Raw genomic sequence first — 15,137 nt, forward strand, 5'->3', positions numbered from 1 at the left:
AGCAGGGTTAACCCACTGCGCCACCATGCTGCCCTATTCATAGTGTCTGCCCCAACCCTCCAAAAGAGCACCCTACGTGGACCCTACCTCTTGGGACGACCCGCCCCATGTGGCCAAAGATTTGGAACTGATAATCAACCTGTTCAGTCACCTGGCAGAAAATAGTGACCCCAGTAGACGTCATCCTCAAATTGGGGGACAGCCAATAATGCCATCAACCCAGTTACAACACCACTTGCACAGGTCTGACAGGAGTGAAGCTTGGTCAGTTGTGGGTGTCAACATTTAAATAAAGACTGGCAGAGGACTGGACCTTTAAGACCATCATGAAACATTCCAGCAACATCAATAAACATAGCATAAAAAAATGCCATTTGATCCACCAAGATCATTATGTCCACAAACCATGCAAGAGTGGATTGTGGGGAATTCTCCAAGCACCGGTGGCATGTTTGATGGTGGGTGAGGTGGGACAATTTAGCAGGACCAGAAATCGGTTTTATACCAGTGTGAATCTTCCACTGATGTCCACATGGTGGGTCGGAAAATCTGCCAGAGGACGTTGCGAACCCCATTTGCATCGTGCTAATAAAATACAAGGGGAAGGCCTGGCCGCTTCCCCCCACCACGCCAGATTTTTGCAATGCCAGCATGAAACACGTCTGCACAACATGGCATGCAGATATCAGGACTCATCTGAACAATGCCAGGTGCTGCCTCCAGAGTTCAGGATGGAGGCTATCCATTAGGAAGCGGCACTGTGGCACAATGGTTAGCACTGCTGTCTCACAGCTCCAGGGTCAATTCCGGCCTCAGGTTACTGTCTGTTAGAAGTTTGCACTTTCTCCCCTGTCTGCATGGGTTTCCTCCAGGTGTTTCCTCCCACTGTCGAAAGTGCAGGTTAGGTGGATTGGCCATACTAAATTGCCCTGGGTGTCCAAAAGGTTAAGTGGGGTTACTGGGTTACGGGGATAGGGTGGAGGTGTAGGCTTAACTGGGGTGCTCTTTCCAAAGGGCCAGTGCAGACTCGATGGGCCGAATGGCTTCCTTCTGCACTGTAAATTTTATGATTTTATGATACCCTGGAACCTAGAATACCATAGGAGTGGGTTAGAGGAGGATCAGCAGGTGGACATTCCAGATTCAGTGTCCTGGATGATGTCTATCTTCCAGTCTCAGAATGTTTCTGCAGATCCTCCTTTAATCTCAGGAGGTCCATTTTCTTTCTTGAATTGTGGGTCATTGATGTTGGGTGCCTTTTATAAATGACACCTGGACACAAACGGCGGACTATGCGCTATCCAGGCCTGCCCCACAATGGAGTACAATTTAAAACAGCCGGGTGCATAATTAATTAGGTCAGGGCCAAAAGATTTGGTGCGTTTTCCCGCCATCCTCCACAGCGGGACACACTCCACGTCCCCACGCCCCCACCTCCACTAGACTTATTCTCAAACTGGGAGAATTCCACCCTATATTTTTTCCTTAGGAAAATTTATTGAACCTTGTGAGGAAAGATTCCCTTTCATTTGTCCAGTTCTTTGATGAATAGAAGTATACGGCAAGTTGACGCAGTGGTTAGCACTGTTGCCTCACACCACCAGGGACCATGGTTCAATTCCGGCCCTGGGCGGCCATCTGTGTGGAGTCTGTATGTTCTCCCTGAGTCTATCTGGGTTTCCAGGTGCTCTGGTTTCCTCCCACAGTCCAAAGACTGTGGTTAGGTGGATTGACCATGCTAAATTGCCCCTTACTGTCCAAAGGCTAGGTGGGATGGATTCAATGGGACATCTCATTGACAATGGTGGGACCAGGTGATCCTGCCGCCAGGAAACAGGGGGTCGCCTTTATATTCGCTCTGCTTTGAGCCCAGTCAGGCAATCATTATTTCCACTTTGTGCAATTTCATATTTTGCATGACGTGGAGATGCCGGTGTTGGACTGGGGTGAGCACAGTAAGAAGTCTTACAACACCAGATTAAAGTCCAACAGGTTTGTTTCGAATCACTAGCTTTCGGAGCACTGCTACTTCCTCAGGTGAAAGAAGAGGTGGGTTCCAGAAACATAGACAAAGTCAAAGAAGCAAGACGATACTTTGAATGCGTGTCTTTGCATATAATTAAGTCTACAGGCCCAGACGGAGCAACTGGAGAGAGGGATAACCATAGGTTAAAGAGGTGTGAATTGTCTCAAGCCAGGACAGTTGGTAGGATTTTGCAAGCCCAGGCCAGATGGTGGGGGATGAATGTAATGCAACATCAATCTAAGGTCCTGGTTGAGGCCGTATTCACATTTGCGGAACTTGGCTATTAGTTTCTGCTCGGCAATTCTGCAGTGTTGCGCGTCCTGAAGGCCGCCTTGGAGAACGCTTACCCGAAGATCAGAAGCTGAATGCAGAAGTCAATTCTGAAGCGTACCCTGACTGGAAGGGAACATTCGTGCCTGGCGATAGTCGCACGATTTCCGTTCATCAGTTGTCGCAGCGTCTTCATGGTCTCGCCAACGTACCACGCTTCGGGACATCCTTTCTTGCAGAGTATGAGGTCGACAACATTGGCCGCGTCGCATGAGTATGTACCACGTACCTGGTGGATGGTGTTCTCACATATAATGGTGGTACCCATGTCATGTCTTGCCGAGATTGCCACTCATATTTTGCAGTCACAGAATTAATCCACTTGGCTTGTGAAAACCTGAATCAGTCACACATCACCAAAAACTCTCACTCCTGACAATATAACCACAACTCCTGTGCAGTTGTAGCTGCTTTTACAAAGCCTACATGGATCAATAAGGAATACAACCCTATACAGCTCAGGCAATCGCCATCTCAGTGGCTCCGAAAACAGACAAACTGCAGGTGTAGATATCCCAAACCGACATAGTTTGCGCGAAATCACGTTGAATATGCCCGTCCAACAGGTGAAACTTGCCTCCCACCTTTCTCATCCTGCTCAGTAAACACAGCACCGAGCTCAAGAGGGACAAGACAACAGTTCTGAAACTCTGGCCATTTGCAAAAAAAAGATGAAGTTAAACATGTGAGTGCGGAGATGGTTGCAGGGAGAGGTTAGAGACAGAGATTCAGCACTGCAGCCTAGTCCCCCCCCCACCTCACTCCTTTTACTGCTCAAGAGGGCGGAGTAGTAAATTTACCCTCAAGGTGCCTCTTCAGAATAATGAGAAGTTTCACAATTGCCTTTGCTCAAAGGACCCAGTACTCACTTTCTGAAGTCTGGCAGCATTTTCAGTAGGTCTTCATCCGATAGCTTATTGCTGTCCTGTTTGTAAAAAGGCGAGAACTTTCCACTTGTATCGATGGAGCCTTCAGTGTCCTTAAAAACAGGCCTGCGAGAATGAAAAACAAAGGTTCCCAGAATCAATTCTACCTTTAACGGGACCTGAAACCTAATTTCAAAATTGGATGGGACCTTCCAGCCCTTCCTGCAGGTGGGATTTTTCCAGATCGCCGGAGGCAATCCCCCACGGCGTGTTCCCAGGCAGAGGGATGGGCCAGCCACGCAAGACACTGGAGGCATCGACGGGACCAGAAGATCCCACTAGCGGCCAATGGGCATCCAAAGGGGGCAAAGGACTTGAAATAAATGCAAGTATTTTCCTTCTTATTGTAATATTGAACTGTTGGCTAGAAATAGAATCTGGGGAGATAGTCACATTAGTCTTGATTTAAGGGCTGGCACTACAGTGCAGAACCGAGGGAATGGCACATAATTGGAGGTGTTGGAAATGTAATGTTAAACCTGTCCGAAGGTTTAAAAGGAAGCTAAAGATCCCAACTCAGTATTTTCCAGAAGAACAGGAGAGTTCTCCCAGTGTCTTAGTCAGCAGTCCCCTCTCAACCAGCATTAATAAAAAGTGATCGCCCGGACATTCAAACCATCTATTGTTTACACAAATTAGCTGCTGCCAATTCTCCACAAAACTGTGGATGTAAAGTAAGTAACTGGATGTGACATTCACTGGGATAGGCCCAGTAATAACATGGAAAGGGGCTTTACTGGTACGAGTTCCTGTTCCAAAAAGGCACTTTTACACAATCTTTAGCTTATAGATATTTCAGAAAAAAATGTCCATCTACAATTGGTTGTGATGCATAAAAACTGACCTCGCAGCCCAAGCAAAGGCCATTTTATATCCTCCAAGTCTGCTGCATATCTGCTTGGCAGCTTTCAGCACTTTCTGAGTAGCCTGTACATGGAGTAGATGGAAAGGAATATATCAATACAGTGTTGGAAACAAGTCAAACTCAGGTATCCACTTGAACCCCTACAGTATCATGGGCAATGTGTTCACTTCAAACTTCTAAATCATTTACACTTAATATTAGTATTGGGTTAAGGAAAATCCCAAGGCTTTTTACACGTACATAAAAAGCAAGAGGGTAGCCAGGGAAAGGGTTGGCCCACTGAAGGACAGGCAAGGGAATCTATGTGTGGAGCCAGAGGAAATGGGTGAAGTACTAAATGAATACTTTGCAACAGTATTCACCAAAGAGAAGGATTTGGTGGATATTGATTCTGGAGAAGGGTGTGTAGATAGCCTGGGTCACATTGAGATCCAAAAAGACGAAGTGTTGGGCATCTTGAAAAATATTAAGGTAGATAAGCCTGATGGGATCTACCCCAGAATACTGAAGGAGGCTAGAGAGGAAATTGCTCAGACCTTGACAGAAATCTTTGGATCCTCACTGTCTTCAGGTGATGTCCCGGAGGACTGGAGAATAGCCAATGTTGTTCCTTTGTTTAAGAAGGGTAGCAAGGATAATCCAGGGAACTACAGGCCGGTGAGCCTTAAGTCAGTGGTAGGTAAATTACTGGAGAGAATTCTTCGAGACAGGATCTACTCCCATTTGGAAGCAAATGGACGTATTAGTGAAAGGCAGCATGGTTTTGTGAAGGGGAGGTCATGTCTCACTAACTTGATAGAGTTTTTCGAAGAAGTCACAAAGATGATTGATGCAGGTAGGGCAGTGGATGTTGTCTATATGGACTCCAGTAAGGACTTTGACAAGGTCCCTCATGGCAGACTGGTACAAAAGGTGAAGTCACATGGGATTAGGGATGAACTGGCAAGGTGGATACAGAACTGGCTAGGTCATAGAAGACAGAGTAGCAATGGAAGGGTGCTTTACTAATTGGAGGGCTGTGACTAGTGGTGTTCCGCAGGGATCAGCGCTGGGACCTTTGCTGTTCGTACTACATATAAATGGTTTGGAGGAAAATGTAACTGGTCTGATTAGTAACTTTGCAGACGACACAAAGGAATTGCGGATAGCGATGAGGACTGTCAGAGGATACAGCAGGATTTAGATCGTTTGAAGACTTTGGTGGAGAGATGGCAGATGGAGTTTAATCTGGACAAATGTGAGGTAATGCATTTTGGAGGGTCAAATGCAGGTAGGGAATATACAGTGAATGGTAGAACCCTCAAGAGTATTGACAGTCAGAGATCTAGATGTACAAGTCCACAGGTCACTGAAAGGGGCAACACAGGTGGAGAAGGTAGTCAAGAAGGCATACAGCATGCTTGTCTTCATTGGCCAGGGCATTGAGTATAAAAATTGGCAAGTCATGTTGCAGCTGTACAGAACCTTAGTTAGGCCACACTTGGAGTATAGTGTTCAATTCTGGTTGCCACTCTACCAGAAGGATGTGGAGGCTTTAGAGAGGGTGCAGAAGAGATTTACTAGGATGTTGCCTGGTATGGAGGACATTAGTTACAAGGAGAGGTTGAATAAACTCACGGTAGCATGGTGGTTAGCATCAATGCTTCACAGCTCCAGGGTCCCAGGTTCGATTCCCGGCTGGGTCACTGTCTGTGTGGAGTCTGCACGTCCTCCCCGTGTGTGCGTGGGTTTCCTCCGGGTGCTCCGGTTTCCTCCCACAGTCCAAAGATGTGCGGGTTAGGTGGATTGGCCATGCTAAATTGCCCGTAGTGTAAGGTTAATGGGGGGATTGTTGGGTTACGGGTATACGGGTTACGTGGGTTTAAGTGGGGTGATCATTGCTCAGCACAACATCGAGGGCCGAAGGGCCTGTTCTGTGCTGTACTGTTCTATGTTCTATGTTCTATGTTCTAAACTCAGTTTGTTCTCACTGGAACGACGGAGGTTGAGGGGCGACCTAATAGAGGTCTACAAAATTATGAGGGGAATAGACAGAGTGGATAGTCAGAGGCTTTATCCCAGGGTAGAGGGGTCAATTACTAGGGGGCATAGGTTTAAGGTGTGAGGGGCAAGGTTTAGAGGAGATGTACGAGGCAAGTTTTTTTTACACAGAGGGTAGTGGGTGCCTGGAACTCGCTGCCGGAGGAGGTGGTGGAAGTAGGGACGATAGTGACATTTAAGCGGCATCTTGACAAATACATGAATAGGATGGGAATAGAGGGATATGGACCCAGGAAGCGTAGAAGATTTTAGTTTAGTCAGGCAGCATGGTCGGCACGGGCTTCGAGGGCCGAAAGGCCTTTTCCTGTGCTGTACTTTTCTTTGTTCTTTGTTCTATATTACATACTAATAGTCCTCCAATGACATTGCTCGGTAAATCCAATGATCAGGAGTACACAATCTCAGTTGGGCTATGCTATTTAACACACAATAAAAGATTCTGAAACTTAGATGAGATGTCTACCTTGAAGGTGAAAATGTCTAAGGAAATTGCTATGAAGCGAACAAGAAGTGAGGTCTGTCAGAGCTTCATCCCTCTTCAGTCAAATCGTTTTGTCCAATGAAAGCCCCTTACAAGTTTCCAGTTCCTGGTCAGGATGCAGCGCAAAATCCTTGACTCACTAAAACTTTTCCCTCCAAATAAAATGCACGATTGCTGAAGTCGGTCGGAGGCTGCAAATATTCTGATTCCTGGATCCGTGAAATACTTTCATGGTGAAGGGAGGGATAGATTTTATGAATGGATGCAGCTGACGGGAAGCCTGAACCCACCAGCATTTTTATCAGGAATAGTGGAAAGTGAACATCTGTTTTCCAACATACAAGGGCTGGCCGTGAGATCCTCTGATGGTGATTACTTTCTATCGATCCCAGTGTTGAGCATATTCAGTGACTGAACATCGGCTGCCTTCTCAAGCAGAGAATTCTAAAGATGCACCACGCTCTGAGTGAAGAAATTCCGCCTCATCGCAGTGCTGAATGGCCTGCACTTTATTCTGAGACTGTTCCCTGGTTCTAGACCCCCCCCCCTCCCCAGGAGGGGGAAACATCCTTCCTGCATCTACCCCTTTGAGGCCTGTAGAAAATGTCGTATGTTTGAATGTGATCACCTCTCATTCTTCAAAACCGCAGAAAATAAAGGCCCAGTCTACTTAATCTTCCCTCATTGTGAATTCCTCCATCCCAGGAATTAATTTAGTGAACCTGCACAGGCTCTGTGGCAAGTATAATCTTTCCTTAGATAAGGAGACCAAAACTGCACACAATACTCCAATTGCCGTCTCATCAAGGCTCTTATATAATTGCAACAAGACTTGCTGCCTCCTGTATTCAAATCCTTTTGTAAAATAGGCCAAATTTGCCAAAATCTTGATCTGTGATGAATGTAGGAATTTCAGATATATTGGGCACGATTCAACCAAAAAAAAAATTCCGATTTTGGGTGCATTTAGCGGGGTGTTTCCCGACGGCTCAAGGGCTGAGAAACAACCCGCTTTCCAACGGTATTTTGCCATTTTTCTTAGCCTCAATGAGTCAACTTCTGCTGAGGCTGCACTTAAGAGTAATTTCCTACTGGCAAGCCCAGCAGGAAAGTCACCTCGCAGATCGGGGCTCTATTTTGTCTTTCTGCCCTGTTCTCCTGCCACCACCCCCACCTTCAGCCCCCAATTTGTGCCTCACCCCCAACCTCCCAGGGATCCCAGGGAACCCCGGGAACACCCCCCCCCCCCCCCCACACACCCAGCTCCACCCGGTATGGCCCACCAGACCTGATCCCTGGCAGTGCCAAACTGACACCCTGGCAGTGCCCCTGCCAGCCTGGTAGTGCCACCCGGACACCCAAAGATGGGTGTCATTTGAGTGGAGATAAAGATAGCAGTTAAGGGTTATTATTTCATTGCATTGATAAGTATTGTTTAACTGGTAATTGAAAGCTATTGGGCGGGATTCTCCTTTGGCTGACGCTGAAACGCGATTGGGCGGAGAATAGGTTCCGACGCTAAACTTGCAGCGGGCGCTGATTTGACTCCAAATCATAATTCTCCATCTCCTCGACAGCAGAGTCAATGCAGTCCAGAACACATGCACAGTAAACGCTGTTTGCATTTCATTAGCGGGCCCGACCTGGTATTCTCCGGGGCCTCCGCGATGTTCCGCTTCTGATGAGTCGAGTTCCCGACAGTGCGGTTCACTTGTGCTTTTAAAAATCGTGAAACCAGTGTTGTGGATGCTGAGGGAGAGAGAGAGGGTGTGGAATGTGTCATAGTTTGCTGACAGTTGTGCCGCCGGCTGGTGGACTTCTGCCAGGGCCGCTGTTTAGGCACGCTCCACCATAACCAGTGTCATCTTGTTGGCTGGGATGAGTGTGCGTGGGGATTGTAATGTGTACATGTGGCTGTAGTTTGTTAGCCTCTAGAGTATCAATCACCAACCCGGTGAATCCCACACCATTTCCCATTGGAATGGATTGTGTTCCACGTGGTGCCGGTGCTGGCCCCTCCACAGTTGCTGAACCGATCCAGGTTCGCTGCCAGTTTTACTCTCGTGAAAGTCCACGACTTCTGCGTCGGTCAACACTCAGTCTCAGAAATGGAGAATCCACCCAATTGTCTTTATGATGTTAAAATTAGTAATACTGTGCTAATAATAAAGTTGATTTTAATATACCATATCCCTATTTATGCATGGAATCATTTCTGGAATGAAGTATCCTTTCCTCACAGTCTTACAAATTAAAATAAAATATGGAGGTTTCTGTCCAGTCTCCGAGCAAGTGTTGGAGTCTGGTCGGAGTCCAGGGTCGTAATAGGTCAAAGAGTTCGATTTTAAGAATCATCTTAAAGGAAGAGAGAGAGAGAGAGGGAGCAAGTATGAAAGAAAGAGGGAGAGAGGTGGAGAGATGTAGGGAGGGAATTCCAGAGCTTAGGGCCCTTTCAGGCAGTGGCACGATCGCCAATGGTGGTGTCATTAAAATTGTGGATGCTGAAGAAGCCAGAATCGGAGGAGCACCTACAGCGGGGAGGTCTCAGAGGGAATTGAAAATTGAGGTAAACTCTGAATCACAACATCGCTCGTAGCATCCAATCTATAGGTCAGCAATGCCATGGAGCAAGATTACCTGCCTCTTGACATATTATATGTCCTATACTATAACAGTGAGTCCACTTCTGAAGTTATTCATTAGCTGTAAAGCACTTTAGGATGTCCCAGGGTCATGAAAGGAGCTATAAAAATTAAAATCTTTCTTTCTATAATCAAGGCACCACTTACAGAGCCATGTAGCAGGCATGCAGATAACTACAACTTGAAACACCCAAACAATATTAAGTGCATACTCCCTTTTATTTTTTCATTCTCAATGCTCATGTTTTCACAGAATACCTTCATGACACAACATGCATCTCTACGCAGATTGTGAACAAATGAAGAGGCGCTTTTAAAATCCCCGAGTTAAGCACTTTCCATATCATGACCAAACAAAGACAGAAATTAGAGCAATATGGGAATGGGATGAGGCCATTTAGCCCCTTGAGCCTGCTATGCCTTTCAATAGGATTATGGCTGATCCGGACCTCAGTTCTATACCCCTTGATACCGTTATCCAACTAAAATTTATCAAACTAAATCCTGATTGGCCCAATTGACTCATTCCATCTTCAGCCTTAAGGAGAAAATTCCAGATTTCCGCTATCCTTTGTGCAAGACCCTGCTTCCTGGTCTCGCCGCTGAAGAGTCTGTTTCTAATTATAAAATTGCCCTCCCTTGTTCTCACCTTTCCCCATCCGAGAAGTAGCTTTGTGCTACGATAGTATTAAAGCTTTTTAACATTTGAAAATATACACCGTCTCATAGAAGGGTGAATAAATGGAGCATTAAGTAATTAGCAAAGGATTTGTCTATCTGACAGAGGAGTCGAGGTGGTGCAGCCTTCTGAAGTACCTTGTTTGCATCTGAACTTTTTATATATGGTTCAGCACACTGAGCAATCCCTCCTTGCAACACTTTCTCCACTCGCGCAACCAGAAAGATATCTGGGTGAGGGGCAGTCACTGAAAAGATCCCCTGCAAAAAAAAAGCACACACACATATAAAAACATTAGAACCAAAGTGATGACTAGCTGCTCACTGAGTGCAATGGGAGTGTACCTCCACGATATTCAACCAAGGGACTTATTTTGCAGAATCACACAACACTGAAGGGGGCCATTTGCCCCATCATGTTTGAACTGCCATTTTTGAAAGAGGTATCCAATGAACCCCACTCCTTGCTCTTTCCCCTTCACCCTGAAAATAGTCCCCTTGAAAACCAAAGACAAACATTATCGAAGGTGAAGAATAAAAGCAATTGGGAGAAATTAAGGGTGGTTAGCACTGTTGCCTCACAGCACCAGACATCGGGTTCAATTCCGGCCTAGGGTCACTGCCTGTGCGGAGTCTACACATTCTCCCTGTGTCCGCATGGATTTCCTCTGGGTGCTCCGGTTTCCTCCCACAGTCCAAAGATATGTAGGCTAGGTGGATTGGCCATGTTAAATTACCCCTTAATGTCCAAAGATGTGCAGGTTAGGTGGGATTATGGGAATAAGGCAGGGCAGTGGGTCTCGGTGGTGTACTCTTTCAGAGGGTAAGCGCAGACTCTGGGCTGAATGGCCTCCTTCTGCATGTAGCAATTCAATGAAATAATGTATAAACCTGTGACAATTGGTGAAACAAGGCTCTTTTCCAGTATTGTTTTAACCCTCATGTTATTCTGTGCTGTAAACTCTTGGACAGATATTAATTCACTTCATTGCTTACCTACACTTCATACATCGGTGTGATTGCACTTGTGGTAATAATGCAAATCCTTACGTGGCTCCTTTTACTTTCTCTGCGGTATAGTTTACTGTTAAAATATCATATAGGGCATCGGTTCACAATTAAAAATTCACTTGGTACACTTGGCTCTGTATTTTTCCATTTATTCAGTTTCATTAATAAACTGATTGTCAATTGTTACGGATATCGAAATCATAGAATCTCTGTGGCAGAAAGAAGCCATTTGGCCCATTGAGTCTGCACCGACCCCATGAGAGATTCCTACCAAGGCCCAATCATCCACCCTACCCTCATAGCCCTACCTAAGCTTTGGACACTTAGCATGGCCAATCCACCTAACCTGCACACCTTTGGGCCGTGGGAGGAAACTGGAGCACCCGGAGGAAACCCACGCAGGCATGGGGATCATGTGCAAACTCCACACAGACATTCACCCGTGCCAGAATTGAGCCCGGGACCCTGGCGCTATGAGGCAGCAGTCCTAACCACTGTACCACCAGTCCCATCAACATTCACTCTTCAGCCCATCAAATCTGCACCCACGCATGAAAAACACCTGACCTGCCTACCTAATCCCATTTTCCAGCACTTGGCCCATAGCCTTGAATGTTATGACGTGCAAGTGCTCATCCAGCACTTTTTAAAGGATGTGAGGCAACCTGCCTCTACCACCCTCCCAGGCAGTGCATTCCAGACCGTCACCACCTTCTGGGTAAAAAAGATTTTGCTCAAATAGCCCCTAAAACCTCCTGCACCTGACCTTGAATGTGTATCCCCTCGTAACTGACCCTTCAAGACAAACAGCTGTTCCCTATCCACCCTGACCATACCACTCATAATCTTGTACACCTCGATCAGGTCACCCCTCAGTCTTCTCTCCTCCAGCAAAACCAACCCAAGCCTATCCAACTTCTCTTGATAAATTAAATGTTCCATCCCAGGCAACATCCTGGTAAATCGTCTCTGCACCCCCTCCAGTGCAATCACATCCTACCTATAATGTGGCGACCAGAATTGCACAGTACTCCAGCTGTGGCCTCACCAAAGTTCTATACAGCTCCAACATGACCTTGCTGCCTTTGTAATCTATGCCTCGATTGATAAAGGCAAGTATTCTATAAAATATCCCTTTTTCACCACCCTATTAACCAGAGAGCCTTTATAACAGTCCAAAGTGGATATTAATTGATTCAGTGCACACACTCAATGTAACCTGATCTATTACATTCCTGGTCTGGTCCCGAGTGTCTTCCCTGTGCCTGAACGTTCAGGCGAAAAATGTAAAATGCATCTTTAGTGGTAAAGGAATTAAGGGTGTTGATGAGTTGAAAAGCTATCCATTATTTTGGGCAATAAACCTGATGCTGTCTCAGGAACCCTACCTGTTTTGGGTAGCGAAGAAACCTCTCAGCGACTCCTTTAAGACGACTGTCATTATCAGTGACAGAGTTTGCACTTGTTCCGCCATTTCCAACTCCACCCTCGCAGCTTCCCAGTAACATCTGCCGGACAGCTTGAGGGTTCAAATCCACGTGAAAATCTTCCGAGATCTTACAGTTAGCTTTTGTGTCAAACAGCCCAAGGGTCACAAAGAAAGGTTCAACCTGGTAATCAGACACAAGGTCACGGTGAAATCAGGAATGTGGCCTGTCAACAATGTAAGTTAATCATTTTGATGGATTCTTTCAACTGTGTACTGTATTTGTATCCACACAGAGTAATACTGTCCCTATTTGAACATTACTGTACACAGACTCTATTGTTCCAACGAACCTACGATTATGTTGACGCCAATCCGCTAGTACCTACAAGACAGGTCACCTGTAGGCTACTGTCCATTACTAACTATTTCGTTTAAGCTATGCCAGCAAATAAATATTTGCATTTAGTTTTTTTTTTCGAATAAATTTAGAGTATCCAATTCTCTTTTCCAATGAAGGGGCAGTTTAGCGTGGTCAATCCACCTAACCTGTACATCTTTTGGGTTGTGGGGGCGAGACCCACGCAGATATGGGGAGAATGTGCAAATTCCACACGGACAGTGACCCAGGGCCGGGATCACGCCTGGGAACTCGGGCGCCGTGAGGCAGCGGTGCTAACCACTGTGCCACCGTGCTAGCCACGAAATACGTGCGTTTATAACAACTTGAATAATCTCAGGGCAACCCAAAAGTGCTTCACAGCCAATGAAGTAAAGTCACTGTTGTAGTGTAGGGAATGAGGTAACCATTTTGTGTACACAAAGCCATGGGATGGTGAGCAGGTAATCAACTCGGTAACGTTGTTTGAGGACTAAATATTGGCCAGGACACCAGGGAGAAGTTCCCTGTTCTTCTTTAAAGTAGTTTAAATGATCCCATGAAGAAAAAAATTAGAGTCTAATGCCTTTTCGGAAAGGCAGCACCCCTGGCAGTGCAGCACTGCCACTCTATGCACTGGAATGTTGGTCAAGATTATGTGCTCAAAATTCTTGAGTGGGGACTTAAACCCTGGGGTAGGACTTTCCCACCCCCAGCGGCAGAAGTGGCCCACCATTGGCAGGTTAGGAATCTTCCAGTCCCGCCACTATCAATGAGGATTCCTGTTGTTCGCACCCTCCACCGCCAGGCAACCGTCGGTGGGTGTCACCATCGGTCCAGAAATCAAGATCCTGTCGGCGGGTATGGCCAGAAAACCCCGCCCCTCGACCTCTCGACTCAGAGTCGAAAAGAGCTACCACTGAAGACTGGGTATGTAAACAGTATGGCAAAGACACTTACCTTCAAGGTAGAAGAAACAAAAAAAAATTCAAGTGGTTACGCCCAGGGCCTAGCGGGAATGATGAGCAGGATAAGTAAAGAAGTAGCGTTGGAGAACTTCAAGAGATTTGAAATTGACAAATCCCCTGGACCTGATGGGATTTCATCGTAAGGCTTCAAAAGAGGTAGCACAGAAGTAGAGGATTGGTTTTAATTTCCCAGAATTTCATTGATGTTAGAATCGTCTCCATGAATTGGAAGGTAACAAACATAATCCGAGCATTGGACAAAGCAGCAGCGAATACAGGGAACTCTTGGCCAGTTAGTCTGTCATCAATGGTCAGGAAAATGCTAGATTCAGGGGTATATGGGCTGTGTTAACAGAATACTTAGAAATTCAGAATGAGAGTAGACAGAATCAACACAGATTTATGAAAGGGAAATGATGCTTAACAAATTTATTAGAGATTTTTTACATTGCAACTAGCAGGGTAGACTGCGGGGTAGGGGAAACTGATATGATGTAGCTGGACTTTAAAAAAGAAAACACTCGATAAGGTGCCACATAAGAGGTATTTACACAAAATTAGGATTTATAGGATAGCTTCATTGATACAACCTGTTCCCATCATTTAATTAAAAGTAAATAATGGAGGATGCTGGAATCTGAACCAAAAACTGAAAAATCTGGACAATCTCAGCGGGTCTGACAGCATCTGTGGAGAGAAAAGGGAGCTAAAGTTTTGAGTCTGGAAGACTCTTGTCAAAGCATTGATAAAGAGTCATCCAGACACAAAATGCTAGCTCCTTTTCGTCTCCAGAGTCTTTCAGGCCTGCTGCGATTGTCCAATATTTTCTGATTTGTCTCATAATTTAATTCTTTTTACCCCGAGAAAGATGAGATGATTTACTTTATTGTTTTAACCTCCATCAGCAGAAATCAATTGAAAGACACTTGAAACCAAGTGTGACTTAACCTTTGTAGCATCAGCCAACGTAACTCCCCGACCAACTGCGGAACAATCTGCTGACTCCAAATAATGATTGACATTACAGAATTAGTGGGATAAAAATTGACAGTTCGTCTCAAAAACTGTGGCAATAATACAGACTGCTCGGTTTTATAGTAATCCAGCTTTTGCATGTAGGCACAGTCATTCTTTAAATTCTTTAATGAATGTCACCAATACAGTGGACCTATTCTACTCAGGTTTAATTGTGGGAGTCTTGAAGTTGTTTTCCAACACATGGCATTGGGTTTGAAAGTTTCGCATACGCAGATTGACAATGGTTCAGACTTGATCCATCCATACACTGTAGAGCACCAGAATTTCTGGATTCTATTGCAAAATCAGGCCAGAAGCAGAGAACATCTTGCTAACACTGTATGCAGG

At 45.7% G+C, this 15,137-nt stretch overlaps 1 protein-coding gene across 3 annotated transcripts in view; it reads right to left on the minus strand.

Annotated features, from left to right (window-relative positions):
• dock11 (dedicator of cytokinesis 11) overlaps nucleotides 1-15,137 on the minus strand; it is a 321,886-nt gene that overhangs the window by 204,070 nt on the left and 102,679 nt on the right. For all 3 annotated transcript variants that reach the window (XM_038774333.1, XM_038774332.1, XM_038774334.1), the window contains exons 12-15: nucleotides 12,388-12,609; nucleotides 10,127-10,249; nucleotides 4,127-4,209; nucleotides 3,226-3,348 (exon numbers count right to left, since the gene is read on the minus strand). In XM_038774333.1, the coding sequence (XP_038630261.1) occupies nucleotides 3,226-3,348; nucleotides 4,127-4,209; nucleotides 10,127-10,249; nucleotides 12,388-12,609 (551 nt within the window). The remainder of the gene's footprint in view (nucleotides 1-3,225; nucleotides 3,349-4,126; nucleotides 4,210-10,126; nucleotides 10,250-12,387; nucleotides 12,610-15,137) is intronic.

This window comes from Scyliorhinus canicula, chromosome 17 (assembly GCF_902713615.1).
Source record: "Scyliorhinus canicula chromosome 17, sScyCan1.1, whole genome shotgun sequence".
Lineage (NCBI taxonomy): Eukaryota > Metazoa > Chordata > Chondrichthyes > Carcharhiniformes > Scyliorhinidae > Scyliorhinus > Scyliorhinus canicula.